Below are 19,742 nucleotides of genomic sequence, written 5' to 3'. Positions count from 1 at the left end.
AACAAATTTTATTTTATTACAGTTTTAATTAAGTATCAAATGTAACTATACTATATTTGCAAAACTACATTTCACTTCACTTAACCTTAGAAAGAAATTATTTTGTATAATTTTAAAACCGTTTTTTCTAATGTAACAAATAAATTCAGATTTACTATTTCTGTTTATACCGTTGCAATCAGCAACCATTTTAAAAATTATAATTTAACTTATAAACAATACGATTGTCTTTTTCAAGCATCTGACCAAATTTATAATACCCTCAGTAAGGGTATAACATACATTTCTTGTCAGTTTGCCGTGAGCTGACCACCATGATTCAATTATTTTGACATATCGGTTATCGATTGTCGCTTGGGCGCCCTGTAATCGATTAATGTGACCGTGAAAGGACTCTGTTAACCAGATTTTTTGTTTGAAGCAAGTGTTTTTCTATTAATTTTCCCGCCAGGGACGCTTCAGGATGGCATATGTAAGCTTGATTGTCTGCGGGTCACCGGCGGTACACCTGGAACCAGATATAATCTACAGGATTGGGCGGAAAAAGGGTCTGGAAATCAGCATCGCCGATGAGGTGAGCGACATAAGGCTTTAAATACACTTTAGGGCTTTAAATAACTCGCGCTTCAATTGCACAGTCCATGGAACTGGCCCATGCCACCGCCTGCATCCTCCGCCGCGGAGTTGTGCGCCTGGCCGCCATGGTTGGCAGTATATTCGTCAACGACCAGGAGAAGACTGTGGCGGACATCAGCAAGGCGGAAGCCTTCGACGGCACGGTTAAGCTCCGGTTTGGAAATGTGGAGGCCAGGCTGGAAATCAGAGACGAGAACGATGAGGTGAGCAGTGCACAAAACATCCATCCTAAACAAGGATCACATACTCCATTTAAACTAAATACAATGCTAATATATTTTTTCAGGCCCATGACAGCAGCGGATTTGGGGAATGCCCGAAAGACAGGTCAAACAACTCCACAATGGACAGCTTCAATATACCTGAAACGCAGCCTCCGTCCGCCAACACGTCAGCAAACACCTCGGCGGACAGCTTCTTTATACCTGAGACCCAGGCGGTTAACTTTGAAAGACCGTCGACCAGTGGAAAAGTGTCGCTGGGCGATGACTTTATGATACCTGAAACGCAGGATCTGCTGGCCGAACTTCCATCTGTGCAGTTCAATGATCCAGTGATTAACCACAAAGAGTTGAGTAATGATGCGGACTTCTCCCAGGGCAGCGAGATACGGATTTGCACTCAGGACTTCAACGAGGATGCCATCGATGACTTTGATTCATCGCAGATCCTTTGTGATGCTATGCTTGATCTGCCGCTACCAAGGCCAATAGAAACTTTGGAGAAAAAAGATAGTAAGCGGGGTAGGTACAGCCCTTGCAAACGGGAAACTTTCAATCCTAATTAAATACTTTGAATTATTTAGATCAACTAAATGCCACCGACTTGGAAATGAGTGCCTTGAATTGGTCAGCCAGCAATTCGAAATCCTGTGCCCTAAGTAGCACCGCAATCCTGCCAAGCGGTGATGCCTGCATAACTCCTGAACTGTCAGCTCCCTCCGAAGATCGTCCGATCTGCACCCCTGATCTTTTCGATTTGATCTTGGGCAATGAGCCGCGTTCAGGCTCCAATAGTCCAGATCCTTTCGTCCGTCCTTCAAACGTAGCAAATACCACCACACCACAGTTTGGTGGCGTTAAACAGCTGGTTGTGGCCACCATTGAGACTCCTACTGCAACTCCCGACAAAGAGGATGCAGCCAGCAGTCAAGAAATGAATCAAGATTCGATAGTCACTCAACGATTTCCGGAAAATAAATTGTTGGAAAGTGAGAGCGAAGACGAAGATGTACCGAATCAAGATTTTGTGGCAACCCAGGCTTTTAAATTGGGACGCCCCCAACAAGACAAAGTTCCTAATTCACCAAAAGATAACGAAACCAACCAAGACTTCATAGCTACTCAGGCGTTTAATTTTAGACGTCCACAACCACCCGACTCTCCTAAGGCACCGAAAGCTAATACGAATTGCAACCAAGATTTCATAGCCACTCAAGCGTTTCCCGCCAATATTAATAGCTCTAGGTGTCAGGACTTTATAGAAACACAACAATTTAATCCGGGTAATCAGAATTCCTTGAGTTTTGGTAACAAAGAAAATATTCCACACGACAACAATACCGAAAAAGCTGCAGGTAATAACAACAGTTAATATCTTGTATTACGGACATGACATTATCCTTTTCAGGTTCAAAATCCGTCGAGGAGCCTTGTGATGAAATAGATGCTGTGCTCAACGAAATGATTTCTGGGACAATCGTAACATCACCTGTAAATCCTAACGAAGAGCCGATAAAATTCTTTAAGCCGTGCGTGATTAAAGATAAGAATCACTTTCAAAAGGTAATTTTAAGATATCCTAGGTCCATTAGCTATAAAGAACAATATTCTACTTTAAAGGTTTGTCAAATCGAGGGGGTTTTCGGTGACATTAGTAACAAAAGACGGTGGCGCTCTGAGGGCACTAGAGATGGCAGTCGCAAACGCGTAGCCAGATCGGAATCTCCCCCGGAAACACGTATGTCCTTTATAACTTATAAATACATAAATCGGAGAAGTATTAAAAAACCATTTATTTCACAGCAAGCCGAAAAAATAGACGAACATCAGAGGGTTCTCAGGGATTGGAATATAACTTGAGAAAGCGGAGAGCAACTTCAGTGGATAAAAAATCAGAACGTAAGTGGTTGGAGAATCCATGAAATCTATACTTATGTAAAAATTTCCAGCTCTCAACAAATTTATTTGCAAAGAACATGATGTATCCCCGCATACAGAAGAAAAAGATAAGGATGATAAAATAAACTCTCCTTTAAAAGTGATGGCCAATAAATGGCAAGCACGTAGAAGTATAATAAATAACCGATCCGGTACTCCAGGAAACTCTTTAGAAACGAATAAAGTTGAAGATGAGATGCAGGCTAAATCTAAAGATGAGCTATCCGCAACCCCGTCCATTCAAGAGCCTTCATCTAGCGGTGCCAATGCCAAGGAACCATCTGTTCGTGCACCAAGAGCAACTCGTGCTACAAAGTCGCGATCCACAACACCTTCTGTCGATGATCTATTGCCGTCCATTGAAGAGCCTTCACCAAGCGGTGCCAATGCCAAGGGACCAGAGGTTCGTGCACCTAGAGCAACTCGTGCTAAAGTTCCAATGAACAGATCAGGCGCGAGTAAGTTATATTCTTATTGGTTTTGTATTGCCAAATTTAACAATCTTACATTGCAGCCACTACGAGATTCAGCCAGCCAGATCCGGATTCACTTAAAGGTACTTGCGCTCACCAAGAAATTTAAAATCTTTCTAACTTGTAATATATTGTTTCCGTTAGCATTTAATCAATATGTGAGAAAGGCCAAAACGGATGGAAAAATTAAGATAGCATTCACCATGTGTAACCGTCCGGCATTGGAATATGTCTTAAAATCTTTGAAACATGTGGTGGAAATCACCGAAGATCCCGTCCAGTGCGACCTTCTCATCATGGACAAAGGCGAGCGGACCTACAAATTCCTCATAGCCATCGCTTCCAATAAACCCGTTCTCTCCACCAATTGGCTGCATTCCGTCAAGAAGACCAGGACCATCGAAGTAAAAGCAGATCATATTTTTAGTGATGCCAAGTTCGAGGAGACCATGAAGTTTAAGCCCTTGTCTGTACTGCAGCACACTCGTTTGCTAAGTGGTTTGCACTTTATGCTCGGTGAAGACATCATTCCAAAGCCCATCGAATTGAAAGGCAAGTCTTTCTGAGTATAATTTCTACCAATTTGTTGTGTAACTCTTTTTAATCTCCCCCAGTCATAATTCAAAGTGCCGGCGGAAAGGTGCTCACCCAACCGCCCTCGCTGGCCTTCAGTGTGGAGCTGTACGTGGTCACCACCAGCAAGGACCAAAAATTCCATCGACGCCTGCGGAACCACGAAAAAGTACATTTCATCAAAACCGAGGGCGTTATGCAGGCGCTTGTACGGCACAATGCGGAACTCCTGAACGAGCACAAGCTCAAAGTTTAAATGCCATATTTTGACATTGATCCTAACTTTTTCCTGCCAAACTTCGGAGCCGTTCCTGATTACCTACGAAAAAAAGCACATCACTAACAATGTCCCAGACTAGCATACTATCAAGCTTTAACTTTAGGTTTTTGTTTCATATTTAATTTTTTGTTTCATGTTGGGGCTAACTTGATTGTGGCCATACAATTTGAGTTGTACAAATGGTTGCCTTCATATGGCCCGTCAAATATATCCATACGATTATGCTTAAAATTGTGGGTCTACGTAAAACTACTCCATCTTTTTTCGCTTCGAGCCCGTGGGCTTGTCGAACTGCTGCCTCATGCCGCCGCCGCGTTCGTTGTGGAACTTGATGTTGCTGGAGGATTCGGCGTACCAGGGCGAGTCAAACTTGGTGGTGTCCTGGTCTACTAAATGCGTGTATTTGGTGCGCCCGCAACGGCCGAAGTTCTTCACCTGCATCACCTTAGGCAGGATGGTCTTGTCGAAGTGATCCTCTAGCGTGGCCTGGGCAAAGTCGCGCTTCAGCACATCGTTCTCCTCGTCCAAGTAGAAGGCGCCGCGGTGGTAGTACTTCTGCAGGAACTTGTACTTGCCCTTGGTGGCCTTGTTGGTGACCAGCTTGGGGTTCTGGCGCAGTTCCTGTCGTCGCTCCTCCTCGGTCATGTTACGCATGCGATCGATGTCCAGCTTTTCGCGTTCGTTGCTGTAAGATAGGGGAAGAATTAAATGCGGGTTCCAAAGATAGTAGAAGTTAACTTACTTATCCCGCTCCTCGCGATCCCGCTTCATCCTCTTGAGTTCGCGCAGCTTCCAGGCCTCGTACTCCACCTCTAATTTATCATTCTTTTCCTGAAACTGGGTGGCCAAGTGGACAGCCTGGGACAACTCGTGCTGCAGGGCATCAATCTTGGTGTGAGATTCGCTTCTGTCCGTCTCCAGCCGGTGGAGAGCATTACGAAGTTGCTGAACCTCGTAGTTGAGGCTCTGGGCTGTTTGCTCAGCTCCACTGAGGGCTGCATCCTTGGAACGATCTACCTCGATGGCCACTGATATGCGCTGCTGGTACTCCAACAGTTGGGATTGCAGGGTGTGAACAGTTTTCTCTAGATGCTGTCTCCTCAGTTGTTCCTCTTTCAGGGAAGGACTGCACAAGAGTTGGTTGGGAGAATTGTTGTCCAGGACAGTTCTCGACATGCTACTCTTGCCCCAGAGTTCACTCAGGCTGATAAGCTTGTTGTCGTTCAAGCTGTTGCGTGCGCCTCTCACTACTTCCTTCACTGAAGCAGCGCCGGAGGACGAGGAAGCCAGTCGCATGCTAGGCAAGGATGTGGCCGCCGGATGACCCTCTTGCACCACCCGCTCGTTCCGCAGATGGTCATCGCTATGGTGATGCAGGTGATGATCCTGCCTCTGCCAGCGATGTGCATTGTTGTCGTCCAGGTAGTGATCAATCTCCAGGAGTATGTTATCCTCTAAGGGTCGGTGGCGAAGAGGCTCCACAGATCCACTTTTTGGAGTGGAGTGCACCATGCCATGGAGCTCCCTGTTTGGCCGTCCTGCTGCATTTCTCACGGTATTCGTGGATATGGTGGATATATCCGATGGTGGCTCAAATCCTCGATCATCCTCCGCATCCAGTCCGATGTTCTGCAACCGTGCATTTATGTTATTGAGCTCCGATTTCTTGCTGGGATGCAGGAACTGGTACGCCGCACTTGTGGGCGCGGGGGGCGGGGGCATGGCCAGTGCATCGGCCGCTGCGCCTGCGCCTGAGCTCATCTTCACCTCCGAATAGTAATTGGGCGGTATGAGCAGCAACAGATCGGTGTCGTCCGTGTCCGTATCGCTCATTCCTCACGCATGTCGAGCCAGCTCGAGTCAAAACGCACCGGTTTGCAGTAAAATACGGATAACAGATGCAATTGGTTGGTTGCTATAGTGATAACACGACGCGTAAACATTGCAACAGGGCTGTCGAGTTTTGGTGATAATGCACGACTATCGTATACAAAAAATAAGATACATATCGAATACAGCGAGCCCTTAAGATATTTTTAAGAGTATACGACAATTTATTTTGGTTTTTAATATTAAGAGGCCATACTAAACAAATTTTATTTTATTACAGTTTTAATTAAGTATCAAATGTAACTATACTATATTTGCAAAACTACATTTCACTTCACTTAACCTTAGAAAGAAATTATTTTGTATAATTTTAAAACCGTTTTTTCTAATGTAACAAATAAATTCAGATTTACTATTTCTGTTTATACCGTTGCAATCAGCAACCATTTTAAAAATTATAATTTAACTTATAAACAATACGATTGTCTTTTTCAAGCATCTGACCAAATTTATAATACCCTCAGTAAGGGTATAACATACATTTCTTGTCAGTTTGCCGTGAGCTGACCACCATGATTCAATTATTTTGACATATCGGTTATCGATTGTCGCTTGGGCGCCCTGTAATCGATTAATGTGACCGTGAAAGGACTCTGTTAACCAGATTTTTTGTTTGAAGCAAGTGTTTTTCTATTAATTTTCCCGCCAGGGACGCTTCAGGATGGCATATGTAAGCTTGATTGTCTGCGGGTCACCGGCGGTACACCTGGAACCAGATATAATCTACAGGATTGGGCGGAAAAAGGGTCTGGAAATCAGCATCGCCGATGAGGTGAGCGACATAAGGCTTTAAATACACTTTAGGGCTTTAAATAACTCGCGCTTCAATTGCACAGTCCATGGAACTGGCCCATGCCACCGCCTGCATCCTCCGCCGCGGAGTTGTGCGCCTGGCCGCCATGGTTGGCAGTATATTCGTCAACGACCAGGAGAAGACTGTGGCGGACATCAGCAAGGCGGAAGCCTTCGACGGCACGGTTAAGCTCCGGTTTGGAAATGTGGAGGCCAGGCTGGAAATCAGAGACGAGAACGATGAGGTGAGCAGTGCACAAAACATCCATCCTAAACAAGGATCACATACTCCATTTAAACTAAATACAATGCTAATATATTTTTTCAGGCCCATGACAGCAGCGGATTTGGGGAATGCCCGAAAGACAGGTCAAACAACTCCACAATGGACAGCTTCAATATACCTGAAACGCAGCCTCCGTCCGCCAACACGTCAGCAAACACCTCGGCGGACAGCTTCTTTATACCTGAGACCCAGGCGGTTAACTTTGAAAGACCGTCGACCAGTGGAAAAGTGTCGCTGGGCGATGACTTTATGATACCTGAAACGCAGGATCTGCTGGCCGAACTTCCATCTGTGCAGTTCAATGATCCAGTGATTAACCACAAAGAGTTGAGTAATGATGCGGACTTCTCCCAGGGCAGCGAGATACGGATTTGCACTCAGGACTTCAACGAGGATGCCATCGATGACTTTGATTCATCGCAGATCCTTTGTGATGCTATGCTTGATCTGCCGCTACCAAGGCCAATAGAAACTTTGGAGAAAAAAGATAGTAAGCGGGGTAGGTACAGCCCTTGCAAACGGGAAACTTTCAATCCTAATTAAATACTTTGAATTATTTAGATCAACTAAATGCCACCGACTTGGAAATGAGTGCCTTGAATTGGTCAGCCAGCAATTCGAAATCCTGTGCCCTAAGTAGCACCGCAATCCTGCCAAGCGGTGATGCCTGCATAACTCCTGAACTGTCAGCTCCCTCCGAAGATCGTCCGATCTGCACCCCTGATCTTTTCGATTTGATCTTGGGCAATGAGCCGCGTTCAGGCTCCAATAGTCCAGATCCTTTCGTCCGTCCTTCAAACGTAGCAAATACCACCACACCACAGTTTGGTGGCGTTAAACAGCTGGTTGTGGCCACCATTGAGACTCCTACTGCAACTCCCGACAAAGAGGATGCAGCCAGCAGTCAAGAAATGAATCAAGATTCGATAGTCACTCAACGATTTCCGGAAAATAAATTGTTGGAAAGTGAGAGCGAAGACGAAGATGTACCGAATCAAGATTTTGTGGCAACCCAGGCTTTTAAATTGGGACGCCCCCAACAAGACAAAGTTCCTAATTCACCAAAAGATAACGAAACCAACCAAGACTTCATAGCTACTCAGGCGTTTAATTTTAGACGTCCACAACCACCCGACTCTCCTAAGGCACCGAAAGCTAATACGAATTGCAACCAAGATTTCATAGCCACTCAAGCGTTTCCCGCCAATATTAATAGCTCTAGGTGTCAGGACTTTATAGAAACACAACAATTTAATCCGGGTAATCAGAATTCCTTGAGTTTTGGTAACAAAGAAAATATTCCACACGACAACAATACCGAAAAAGCTGCAGGTAATAACAACAGTTAATATCTTGTATTACGGACATGACATTATCCTTTTCAGGTTCAAAATCCGTCGAGGAGCCTTGTGATGAAATAGATGCTGTGCTCAACGAAATGATTTCTGGGACAATCGTAACATCACCTGTAAATCCTAACGAAGAGCCGATAAAATTCTTTAAGCCGTGCGTGATTAAAGATAAGAATCACTTTCAAAAGGTAATTTTAAGATATCCTAGGTCCATTAGCTATAAAGAACAATATTCTACTTTAAAGGTTTGTCAAATCGAGGGGGTTTTCGGTGACATTAGTAACAAAAGACGGTGGCGCTCTGAGGGCACTAGAGATGGCAGTCGCAAACGCGTAGCCAGATCGGAATCTCCCCCGGAAACACGTATGTCCTTTATAACTTATAAATACATAAATCGGAGAAGTATTAAAAAACCATTTATTTCACAGCAAGCCGAAAAAATAGACGAACATCAGAGGGTTCTCAGGGATTGGAATATAACTTGAGAAAGCGGAGAGCAACTTCAGTGGATAAAAAATCAGAACGTAAGTGGTTGGAGAATCCATGAAATCTATACTTATGTAAAAATTTCCAGCTCTCAACAAATTTATTTGCAAAGAACATGATGTATCCCCGCATACAGAAGAAAAAGATAAGGATGATAAAATAAACTCTCCTTTAAAAGTGATGGCCAATAAATGGCAAGCACGTAGAAGTATAATAAATAACCGATCCGGTACTCCAGGAAACTCTTTAGAAACGAATAAAGTTGAAGATGAGATGCAGGCTAAATCTAAAGATGAGCTATCCGCAACCCCGTCCATTCAAGAGCCTTCATCTAGCGGTGCCAATGCCAAGGAACCATCTGTTCGTGCACCAAGAGCAACTCGTGCTACAAAGTCGCGATCCACAACACCTTCTGTCGATGATCTATTGCCGTCCATTGAAGAGCCTTCACCAAGCGGTGCCAATGCCAAGGGACCAGAGGTTCGTGCACCTAGAGCAACTCGTGCTAAAGTTCCAATGAACAGATCAGGCGCGAGTAAGTTATATTCTTATTGGTTTTGTATTGCCAAATTTAACAATCTTACATTGCAGCCACTACGAGATTCAGCCAGCCAGATCCGGATTCACTTAAAGGTACTTGCGCTCACCAAGAAATTTAAAATCTTTCTAACTTGTAATATATTGTTTCCGTTAGCATTTAATCAATATGTGAGAAAGGCCAAAACGGATGGAAAAATTAAGATAGCATTCACCATGTGTAACCGTCCGGCATTGGAATCTGTCTTAAAATCTTTGAAACATGTGGTGGAAATCACCGAAGATCCCGTCCAGTGCGACCTTCTCATCATGGACAAAGGCGAGCGGACCTACAAATTCCTCATAGCCATCGCTTCCAATAAACCCGTTCTCTCCACCAATTGGCTGCATTCCGTCAAGAAGACCAGGACCATCGAAGTAAAAGCAGATCATATTTTTAGTGATGCCAAGTTCGAGGAGACCATGAAGTTTAAGCCCTTGTCTGTACTGCAGCACACTCGTTTGCTAAGTGGTTTGCACTTTATGCTCGGTGAAGACATCATTCCAAAGCCCATCGAATTGAAAGGCAAGTCTTTCTGAGTATAATTTCTACCAATTTGTTGTGTAACTCTTTTTAATCTCCCCCAGTCATAATTCAAAGTGCCGGCGGAAAGGTGCTCACCCAACCGCCCTCGCTGGCCTTCAGTGTGGAGCTGTACGTGGTCACCACCAGCAAGGACCAAAAATTCCATCGACGCCTGCGGAACCACGAAAAAGTACATTTCATCAAAACCGAGGGCGTTATGCAGGCGCTTGTACGGCACAATGCGGAACTCCTGAACGAGCACAAGCTCAAAGTTTAAATGCCATATTTTGACATTGATCCTAACTTTTTCCTGCCAAACTTCGGAGCCGTTCCTGATTACCTACGAAAAAAAGCACATCACTAACAATGTCCCAGACTAGCATACTATCAAGCTTTAACTTTAGGTTTTTGTTTCATATTTAATTTTTTGTTTCATGTTGGGGCTAACTTAATTGTGGCCATACAATTTGAGTTGTACAAATGGTTGCCTTCATATGGCCCGTCAAATATATCCATACGATTATGCTTAAAATTGTGGGTCTACGTAAAACTACTCCATCTTTTTTCGCTTCGAGCCCGTGGGCTTGTCGAACTGCTGCCTCATGCCGCCGCCGCGTTCGTTGTGGAACTTGATGTTGCTGGAGGATTCGGCGTACCAGGGCGAGTCAAACTTGGTGGTGTCCTGGTCTACTAAATGCGTGTATTTGGTGCGCCCGCAACGGCCGAAGTTCTTCACCTGCATCACCTTAGGCAGGATGGTCTTGTCGAAGTGATCCTCTAGCGTGGCCTGGGCAAAGTCGCGCTTCAGCACATCGTTCTCCTCGTCCAAGTAGAAGGCGCCGCGGTGGTAGTACTTCTGCAGGAACTTGTACTTGCCCTTGGTGGCCTTGTTGGTGACCAGCTTGGGGTTCTGGCGCAGTTCCTGTCGTCGCTCCTCCTCGGTCATGTTACGCATGCGATCGATGTCCAGCTTTTCGCGTTCGTTGCTGTAAGATAGGGGAAGAATTAAATGCGGGTTCCAAAGATAGTAGAAGTTAACTTACTTATCCCGCTCCTCGCGATCCCGCTTCATCCTCTTGAGTTCGCGCAGCTTCCAGGCCTCGTACTCCACCTCTAATTTATCATTCTTTTCCTGAAACTGGGTGGCCAAGTGGACAGCCTGGGACAACTCGTGCTGCAGGGCATCAATCTTGGTGTGAGATTCGCTTCTGTCCGTCTCCAGCCGGTGGAGAGCATTACGAAGTTGCTGAACCTCGTAGTTGAGGCTCTGGGCTGTTTGCTCAGCTCCACTGAGGGCTGCATCCTTGGAACGATCTACCTCGATGGCCACTGATATGCGCTGCTGGTACTCCAACAGTTGGGATTGCAGGGTGTGAACAGTTTTCTCTAGATGCTGTCTCCTCAGTTGTTCCTCTTTCAGGGAAGGACTGCACAAGAGTTGGTTGGGAGAATTGTTGTCCAGGACAGTTCTCGACATGCTACTCTTGCCCCAGAGTTCACTCAGGCTGATAAGCTTGTTGTCGTTCAAGCTGTTGCGTGCGCCTCTCACTACTTCCTTCACTGAAGCAGCGCCGGAGGACGAGGAAGCCAGTCGCATGCTAGGCAAGGATGTGGCCGCCGGATGACCCTCTTGCACCACCCGCTCGTTCCGCAGATGGTCATCGCTATGGTGATGCAGGTGATGATCCTGCCTCTGCCAGCGATGTGCATTGTTGTCGTCCAGGTAGTGATCAATCTCCAGGAGTATGTTATCCTCTAAGGGTCGGTGGCGAAGAGGCTCCACAGATCCACTTTTTGGAGTGGAGTGCACCATGCCATGGAGCTCCCTGTTTGGCCGTCCTGCTGCATTTCTCACGGTATTCGTGGATATGGTGGATATATCCGATGGTGGCTCAAATCCTCGATCATCCTCCGCATCCAGTCCGATGTTCTGCAACCGTGCATTTATGTTATTGAGCTCCGATTTCTTGCTGGGATGCAGGAACTGGTACGCCGCACTTGTGGGCGCGGGGGGCGGGGGCATGGCCAGTGCATCGGCCGCTGCGCCTGCGCCTGAGCTCATCTTCACCTCCGAATAGTAATTGGGCGGTATGAGCAGCAACAGATCGGTGTCGTCCGTGTCCGTATCGCTCATTCCTCACGCATGTCGAGCCAGCTCGAGTCAAAACGCACCGGTTTGCAGTAAAATACGGATAACAGATGCAATTGGTTGGTTGCTATAGTGATAACACGACGCGTAAACATTGCAACAGGGCTGTCGAGTTTTGGTGATAATGCACGACTATCGTATACAAAAAATAAGATACATATCGAATACAGCGAGCCCTTAAGATATTTTTAAGAGTATACGACAATTTATTTTGGTTTTTAATATTAAGAGGCCATACTAAACAAATTTTATTTTATTACAGTTTTAATTAAGTATCAAATGTAACTATACTATATTTGCAAAACTACATTTCACTTCACTTAACCTTAGAAAGAAATTATTTTGTATAATTTTAAAACCGTTTTTTCTAATGTAACAAATAAATTCAGATTTACTATTTCTGTTTATACCGTTGCAATCAGCTACCATTTTAAAAATTATAATTTAACTTATAAACAATACGATTGTCTTTTCAAGCATCTGACCAAATTTATAATACCCTCAGTAAGGGTATAACATACATTTCTTGTCAGTTTGCCGTGAGCTGACCACCATGATTCAATTATTTTGACATATCGGTTATCGATTGTCGCTTGGGCGCCCTGTAATCGATTAATGTGACCGTGAAAGGACTCTGTTAACCAGATTTTTTGTTTGAAGCAAGTGTTTTTCTATTAATTTTCCCGCCAGGGACGCTTCAGTATGGCATATGTAAGCTTGATTGTCTGCGGGTCACCGGCGGTACACCTGGAACCAGATATAATCTACAGGATTGGGCGGAAAAAGGGTCTGGAAATCAGCATCGCCGATGAGGTGAGCGACATAAGGCTTTAAATACACTTTAGGGCTTTAAATAACTCGCGCTTCAATTGCACAGTCCATGGAACTGGCCCATGCCACCGCCTGCATCCTCCGCCGCGGAGTTGTGCGCCTGGCCGCCATGGTTGGCAGTATATTCGTCAACGACCAGGAGAAGACTGTGGCGGACATCAGCAAGGCGGAAGCCTTCGACGGCACGGTTAAGCTCCGGTTTGGAAATGTGGAGGCCAGGCTGGAAATCAGAGACGAGAACGATGAGGTGAGCAGTGCACAAAACATCCATCCTAAACAAGGATCACATACTCCATTTAAACTAAATACAATGCTAATATATTTTTTCAGGCCCATGACAGCAGCGGATTTGGGGAATGCCCGAAAGACAGGTCAAACAACTCCACAATGGACAGCTTCAATATACCTGAAACGCAGCCTCCGTCCGCCAACACGTCAGCAAACACCTCGGCGGACAGCTTCTTTATACCTGAGACCCAGGCGGTTAACTTTGAAAGACCGTCGACCAGTGGAAAAGTGTCGCTGGGCGATGACTTTATGATACCTGAAACGCAGGATCTGCTGGCCGAACTTCCATCTGTGCAGTTCAATGATCCAGTGATTAACCACAAAGAGTTGAGTAATGATGCGGACTTCTCCCAGGGCAGCGAGATACGGATTTGCACTCAGGACTTCAACGAGGATGCCATCGATGACTTTGATTCATCGCAGATCCTTTGTGATGCTATGCTTGATCTGCCGCTACCAAGGCCAATAGAAACTTTGGAGAAAAAAGATAGTAAGCGGGGTAGGTACAGCCCTTGCAAACGGGAAACTTTCAATCCTAATTAAATACTTTGAATTATTTAGATCAACTAAATGCCACCGACTTGGAAATGAGTGCCTTGAATTGGTCAGCCAGCAATTCGAAATCCTGTGCCCTAAGTAGCACCGCAATCCTGCCAAGCGGTGATGCCTGCATAACTCCTGAACTGTCAGCTCCCTCCGAAGATCGTCCGATCTGCACCCCTGATCTTTTCGATTTGATCTTGGGCAATGAGCCGCGTTCAGGCTCCAATAGTCCAGATCCTTTCGTCCGTCCTTCAAACGTAGCAAATACCACCACACCACAGTTTGGTGGCGTTAAACAGCTGGTTGTGGCCACCATTGAGACTCCTACTGCAACTCCCGACAAAGAGGATGCAGCCAGCAGTCAAGAAATGAATCAAGATTCGATAGTCACTCAACGATTTCCGGAAAATAAATTGTTGGAAAGTGAGAGCGAAGACGAAGATGTACCGAATCAAGATTTTGTGGCAACCCAGGCTTTTAAATTGGGACGCCCCCAACAAGACAAAGTTCCTAATTCACCAAAAGATAACGAAACCAACCAAGACTTCATAGCTACTCAGGCGTTTAATTTTAGACGTCCACAACCACCCGACTCTCCTAAGGCACCGAGAGCTAATACGAATTGCAACCAAGATTTCATAGCCACTCAAGCGTTTCCCGCCAATATTAATAGCTCTAGGTGTCAGGACTTTATAGAAACACAACAATTTAATCCGGGTAATCAGAATTCCTTGAGTTTTGGTAACAAAGAAAATATTCCACACGACAACAATACCGAAAAAGCTGCAGGTAATAACAACAGTTAATATCTTGTATTACGGACATGACATTATCCTTTTCAGGTTCAAAATCCGTCGAGGAGCCTTGTGATGAAATAGATGCTGTGCTCAACGAAATGATTTCTGGGACAATCGTAACATCACCTGTAAATCCTAACGAAGAGCCGATAAAATTCTTTAAGCCGTGCGTGATTAAAGATAAGAATCACTTTCAAAAGGTAATTTTAAGATATCCTAGGTCCATTAGCTATAAAGAACAATATTCTACTTTAAAGGTTTGTCAAATCGAGGGGGTTTTCGGTGACATTAGTAACAAAAGACGGTGGCGCTCTGAGGGCACTAGAGATGGCAGTCGCAAACGCGTAGCCAGATCGGAATCTCCCCCGGAAACACGTATGTCCTTTATAACTTATAAATACATAAATCGGAGAAGTATTAAAAAACCATTTATTTCACAGCAAGCCGAAAAAATAGACGAACATCAGAGGGTTCTCAGGGATTGGAATATAACTTGAGAAAGCGGAGAGCAACTTCAGTGGATAAAAAATCAGAACGTAAGTGGTTGGAGAATCCATGAAATCTATACTTATGTAAAAATTTCCAGCTCTCAACAAATTTATTTGCAAAGAACATGATGTATCCCCGCATACAGAAGAAAAAGATAAGGATGATAAAATAAACTCTCCTTTCAAAGTGATGGCCAATAAATGGCAAGCACGTAGAAGTATAATAAATAACCGATCCGGTACTCCAGGAAACTCTTTAGAAACGAATAAAGTTGAAGATGAGATGCAGGCTAAATCTAAAGATGAGCTATCCGCAACCCCGTCCATTCAAGAGCCTTCATCTAGCGGTGCCAATGCCAAGGAACCATCTGTTCGTGCACCAAGAGCAACTCGTGCTACAAAGTCGCGATCCACAACACCTTCTGTCGATGATCTATTGCCGTCCATTGAAGAGCCTTCACCAAGCGGTGCCAATGCCAAGGGACCAGAGGTTCGTGCACCTAGAGCAACTCGTGCTACAAAGTCGCGATCCACAACACCATCTATCGATGAGCTATTGCCTTGTTCCGCCAGTGACAAAAAGCCCAAAATTGTAACTGCCAAAAAAGAAACTCGAAAGCCCGGTAGAAAAACCAAGGTCGTGGAGACAAACAAGGCAGACACATGCAATGATATTCCCAGGCCAATAACCAAAACTAGGCGCAATACTAGCCAAGTAGATGATGCACTTTCAGAGAAGGAAAGAAAGGTTGAAAGTGCGGATGTTGAAGTTGTTGAGACTCCTGATGCAGAAAAACCTGTGAAGTCAAAAAGAGGAAGAAAGGCCAAGAACCTGGAGACCAGTAAAGAAGGCACATCCAAAGAAATGGCGAAGCCAATGTCTACAACTAGGCGCCAGACTAGCGAAGAAGAAGTTAAGAAGCCTAATGCAGGAGGAGGAACAGAGGCCGAAAACGCCGAGACCAATATTGCCAATTCATCTTATGATACTCCAAAGCCCATGACCAAAACCAGGCGCAAAGCTAGCGTGGAAGATGTTGAGGACCCTAAGGCAGAAAAACCTGTCAAATCGGAAAAAGGAAGAAAGGCCAGGAATGTTGAGGCAAATAGGGCGGACACATCCAAAGATATGCCAAAAGTGATGACCAGAAACAGGCGCAAAACGATCGTCGAAGATGCTGAAACGATGAACGATGAAAAACCAATGGAGACTTCATTAAAACGTGTAGTTGTCCGTATACCCAGAGCAAGTGTTGACAAAATAGAGACTTCCTCAACCTCTGGGACTAGTTCCAGGGTGACTAGTGCAGCCAAGTCGCCTTCCATTGAAGAACCATTATCTAGCGTTGCTAATTCCAAGGTCCGTGGACCCAAGTTGGGTTCTGCAACGCCGTCCATTGAAGAGCCTTCATCTAGCGGTACGAAAGCCAAGGGGCCAGCTGTTCGTGCACCAAGAGCAAATCGTTCTACAAAGTCGCGATCCGCGACACCGTCCGTCGATGACGCCAGTGACAAAAAGCTCAAAACTGAAGCAGCCATTGAAAAGCCATCAACCAGCTCTACCAATACCAAAAAGGCTAAGACCTCAAGTAACGAGGAAGTTCCAATGAACAGATCAGGCGCGAGTAAGTTATATTCTTATTGGTTTTGTATTGCCAAATTTAACAATCTTACATTGCAGCCACTACGAGATTCAGCCAGCCAGATCCGGATTCACTTAAAGGTACTTGCGCTCACCAAGAAATTTAAAATCTTTCTAACTTGTAATATATTGTTTCCGTTAGCATTTAATCAATATGTGAGAAAGGCCAAAACGGATGGAAAAATTAAGATAGCATTCACCATGTGTAACCGTCCGGCATTGGAATCTGTCTTAAAATCTTTGAAACATGTGGTGGAAATCACCGAAGATCCCGTCCAGTGCGACCTTCTCATCATGGACAAAGGCGAGCGGACCTACAAATTCCTCATAGCCATCGCTTCCAATAAACCCGTTCTCTCCACCAATTGGCTGCATTCCGTCAAGAAGACCAGGACCATCGAAGTAAAAGCAGATCATATTTTTAGTGATGCCAAGTTCGAGGAGACCATGAAGTTTAAGCCCTTGTCTGTACTGCAGCACACTCGTTTGCTAAGTGGTTTGCACTTTATGCTCGGTGAAGACATCATTCCAAAGCCCATCGAATTGAAAGGCAAGTCTTTCTGAGTATAATTTCTACCAATTTGTTGTGTAACTCTTTTTAATCTCCCCCAGTCATAATTCAAAGTGCCGGCGGAAAGGTGCTCACCCAACCGCCCTCGCTGGCCTTCAGTGTGGAGCTGTACGTGGTCACCACCAGCAAGGACCACAAATTCCATCGACGCCTGCGGAACCACGAAAAAGTACATTTCATCAAAACCGAGGGCGTTATGCAGGCGCTTGTACGGCACAATGCGGAACTCCTGAACGAGCACAAGCTCAAAGTTTAAATGCCATATTTTGACATTGATCCTAACTTTTTCCTGCCAAACTTCGGAGCCGTTCCTGATTACCTACGAAAAAAAGCACATCACTAACAATGTCCCAGACTAGCATACTATCAAGCTTTAACTTTAGGTTTTTGTTTCATATTTAATTTTTTGTTTCATGTTGGGGCTAACTTAATTGTGGCCATACAATTTGAGTTGTACAAATGGTTGCCTTCATATGGCCCGTCAAATATATCCATACGATTATGCTTAAAATTGTGGGTCTACGTAAAACTACTCCATCTTTTTTCGCTTCGAGCCCGTGGGCTTGTCGAACTGCTGCCTCATGCCGCCGCCGCGTTCGTTGTGGAACTTGATGTTGCTGGAGGATTCGGCGTACCAGGGCGAGTCAAACTTGGTGGTGTCCTGGTCTACTAAATGCGTGTATTTGGTGCGCCCGCAACGGCCGAAGTTCTTCACCTGCATCACCTTAGGCAGGATGGTCTTGTCGAAGTGATCCTCTAGCGTGGCCAGGGCAAAGTCGCGCTTCAGCACATCGTTCTCCTCGTCCAAGTAGAAGGCGCCGCGGTGGTAGTACTTCTGCAGGAACTTGTACTTGCCCTTGGTGGCCTTGTTGGTGACCAGCTTGGGGTTCTGGCGCAGTTCCTGTCGTCGCTCCTCCTCGGTCATGTTACGCATGCGATCGATGTCCAGCTTTTCGCGTTCGTTGCTGTAAGATAGGGGAAGAATTAAATGCGGGTTCCAAAGATAGTAGAAGTTAACTTACTTATCCCGCTCCTCGCGATCCCGCTTCATCCTCTTGAGTTCGCGCAGCTTCCAGGCCTCGTACTCCACCTCTAATTTATCATTCTTTTCCTGAAACTGGGTGGCCAAGTGGACAGCCTGGGACAACTCGTGCTGCAGGGCATCAATCTTGGTGTGAGATTCGCTTCTGTCCGTCTCCAGCCGGTGGAGAGCATTACGAAGTTGCTGAACCTCGTAGTTGAGGCTCTGGGCTGTTTGCTCAGCTCCACTGAGGGCTGCATCCTTGGAACGATCTACCTCGATGGCCACTGATATGCGCTGCTGGTACTCCAACAGTTGGGATTGCAGGGTGTGAACAGTTTTCTCTAGATGCTGTCTCCTCAGTTGTTCCTCTTTCAGGGAAGGACTGCACAAGAGTTGGTTGGGAGAATTGTTGTCCAGGACAGTTCTCGACATGCTACTCTTGCCCCAGAGTTCACTCAGGCTGATAAGCTTGTTGTCGTTCAAGCTGTTGCGTGCGCCTCTCACTACTTCCTTCACTGAAGCAGCGCCGGAGGACGAGGAAGCCAGTCGCATGCTAGGCAAGGATGTGGCCGCCGGATGACCCTCTTGCACCACCCGCTCGTTCCGCAGATGGTCATCGCTATGGTGATGCAGGTGATGATCCTGCCTCTGCCAGCGATGTGCATTGTTGTCGTCCAGGTAGTGATCAATCTCCAGGAGTATGTTATCCTCTAAGGGTCGGTGGCGAAGAGGCTCCACAGATCCACTTTTTGGAGTGGAGTGCACCATGCCATGGAGCTCCCTGTTTGGCCGTCCTGCTGCATTTCTCACGGTATTCGTGGATATGGTGGATATATCCGATGGTGGCTCAAATCCTCGATCATCCTCCGCATCCAGTCCGATGTTCTGCAACCGTGCATTTATGTTATTGAGCTCCGATTTCTTGCTGGGATGCAGGAACTGGTACGCCGCACTTGTGGGCGCGGGGGGCGGGGGCATGGCCAGTGCATCGGCCGCTGCGCCTGCGCCTGAGCTCATCTTCACCTCCGAATAGTAATTGGGCGGTATGAGCAGCAACAGATCGGTGTCGTCCGTGTCCGTATCGCTCATTCCTCACGCATGTCGAGCCAGCTCGAGTCAAAACGCACCGGTTTGCAGTAAAATACGGATAACAGATGCAATTGGTTGGTTGCTATAGTGATAACACGACGCGTAAACATTGCAACAGGGCTGTCGAGTTTTGGTGATAATGCACGACTATCGTATACAAAAAATAAGATACATATCGAATACAGCGAGCCCTTAAGATATTTTTAAGAGTATACGACAATTTATTTTGGTTTTTAATATTAAGAGGCCATACTAAACAAATTTTATTTTATTACAGTTTTAATTAAGTAT

At 45.5% G+C, this 19,742-nt stretch overlaps 6 protein-coding genes across 9 annotated transcripts; 3 read left to right on the top strand and 3 right to left on the bottom strand.

Moving 5' to 3' along the window:
- The first annotated feature begins 377 nt into the window (after positions 1–377).
- Positions 378–4,111, top strand: LOC123037376. Of its 2 annotated transcripts, XM_044457638.1 has the most exons (11): positions 378–574; positions 639–839; positions 923–1,379; positions 1,442–2,212; positions 2,266–2,420; positions 2,478–2,595; positions 2,661–2,756; positions 2,807–3,253; positions 3,310–3,351; positions 3,413–3,820; positions 3,883–4,111. In XM_044457638.1, exons 1-11 carry the CDS (start codon positions 464–466, stop codon positions 4,095–4,097), a joined length of 3,021 nt encoding a protein of 1,006 aa, XP_044313573.1. In that variant the 5' UTR covers positions 378–463; the 3' UTR covers positions 4,098–4,111. The 2 variants fall into 2 exon arrangements, with proteins under 2 accessions (XP_044313573.1, XP_044313574.1); XM_044457639.1 differs by lacking the exon at positions 3,883–4,111 and having other exon boundaries at positions 2,807–3,198; positions 3,413–3,526.
- Positions 4,112–4,219: 108 nt separating this feature from the next.
- Positions 4,220–6,069, bottom strand: LOC123037381 (microfibrillar-associated protein 1-like). Its single transcript, XM_044457645.1, has 2 exons — positions 4,864–6,069; positions 4,220–4,806 (listed from the first exon to the last, which is right to left on the bottom strand). Exons 1-2 carry the CDS (start codon positions 5,952–5,954, stop codon positions 4,371–4,373), a joined length of 1,527 nt encoding a protein of 508 aa, XP_044313580.1. The 5' UTR covers positions 5,955–6,069; the 3' UTR covers positions 4,220–4,370.
- Positions 6,070–6,586: 517 nt separating this feature from the next.
- Positions 6,587–10,561, top strand: LOC123037377. Of its 2 annotated transcripts, XM_044457640.1 has the most exons (11): positions 6,587–6,783; positions 6,848–7,048; positions 7,132–7,588; positions 7,651–8,421; positions 8,475–8,629; positions 8,687–8,804; positions 8,870–8,965; positions 9,016–9,462; positions 9,519–9,560; positions 9,622–10,029; positions 10,092–10,561. In XM_044457640.1, the coding sequence occupies exons 1-11, from the start codon at positions 6,673–6,675 to the stop codon at positions 10,304–10,306; spliced, it is 3,021 nt and encodes a 1,006-aa protein (XP_044313575.1). In that variant the 5' UTR covers positions 6,587–6,672; the 3' UTR covers positions 10,307–10,561. The 2 variants fall into 2 exon arrangements, with proteins under 2 accessions (XP_044313575.1, XP_044313576.1); XM_044457641.1 differs by lacking the exon at positions 10,092–10,561 and having other exon boundaries at positions 9,016–9,407; positions 9,622–9,760.
- On the bottom strand, positions 10,429–12,278 carry LOC123037379 (microfibrillar-associated protein 1-like). The gene is made up of 2 exons (XM_044457643.1): positions 11,073–12,278; positions 10,429–11,015 (listed from the first exon to the last, which is right to left on the bottom strand). The coding sequence occupies exons 1-2, from the start codon at positions 12,161–12,163 to the stop codon at positions 10,580–10,582; spliced, it is 1,527 nt and encodes a 508-aa protein (XP_044313578.1). The 5' UTR covers positions 12,164–12,278; the 3' UTR covers positions 10,429–10,579.
- Positions 12,279–12,826: 548 nt separating this feature from the next.
- Positions 12,827–17,849, top strand: LOC123037375 (mediator of DNA damage checkpoint protein 1-like). Of its 2 annotated transcripts, XM_044457636.1 has the most exons (11): positions 12,827–12,991; positions 13,056–13,256; positions 13,340–13,796; positions 13,859–14,629; positions 14,683–14,837; positions 14,895–15,012; positions 15,078–15,173; positions 15,224–16,750; positions 16,807–16,848; positions 16,910–17,317; positions 17,380–17,849. In XM_044457636.1, exons 1-11 carry the CDS (start codon positions 12,881–12,883, stop codon positions 17,592–17,594), a joined length of 4,101 nt encoding a protein of 1,366 aa, XP_044313571.1. In that variant the 5' UTR covers positions 12,827–12,880; the 3' UTR covers positions 17,595–17,849. The 2 variants fall into 2 exon arrangements, with proteins under 2 accessions (XP_044313571.1, XP_044313572.1); XM_044457637.1 differs by lacking the exon at positions 17,380–17,849 and having other exon boundaries at positions 12,834–12,991; positions 15,224–15,615; positions 16,910–17,048.
- Positions 17,717–19,569, bottom strand: LOC123037378 (microfibrillar-associated protein 1-like). The gene is made up of 2 exons (XM_044457642.1): positions 18,361–19,569; positions 17,717–18,303 (listed from the first exon to the last, which is right to left on the bottom strand). Exons 1-2 carry the CDS (start codon positions 19,449–19,451, stop codon positions 17,868–17,870), a joined length of 1,527 nt encoding a protein of 508 aa, XP_044313577.1. The 5' UTR covers positions 19,452–19,569; the 3' UTR covers positions 17,717–17,867.
- Between the last annotated feature and the right edge of the window lie 173 nt (positions 19,570–19,742).

Source organism: Drosophila rhopaloa, unplaced genomic scaffold (genome assembly GCF_018152115.1).
Source record: "Drosophila rhopaloa isolate 14029-0021.01 unplaced genomic scaffold, ASM1815211v1 contig_163, whole genome shotgun sequence".
Classification (NCBI taxonomy): domain Eukaryota; kingdom Metazoa; phylum Arthropoda; class Insecta; order Diptera; family Drosophilidae; genus Drosophila; species Drosophila rhopaloa.
Note: the sequence above shows the minus strand (reverse complement) of the source record. Positions and strands in the feature narration are given on the sequence as shown.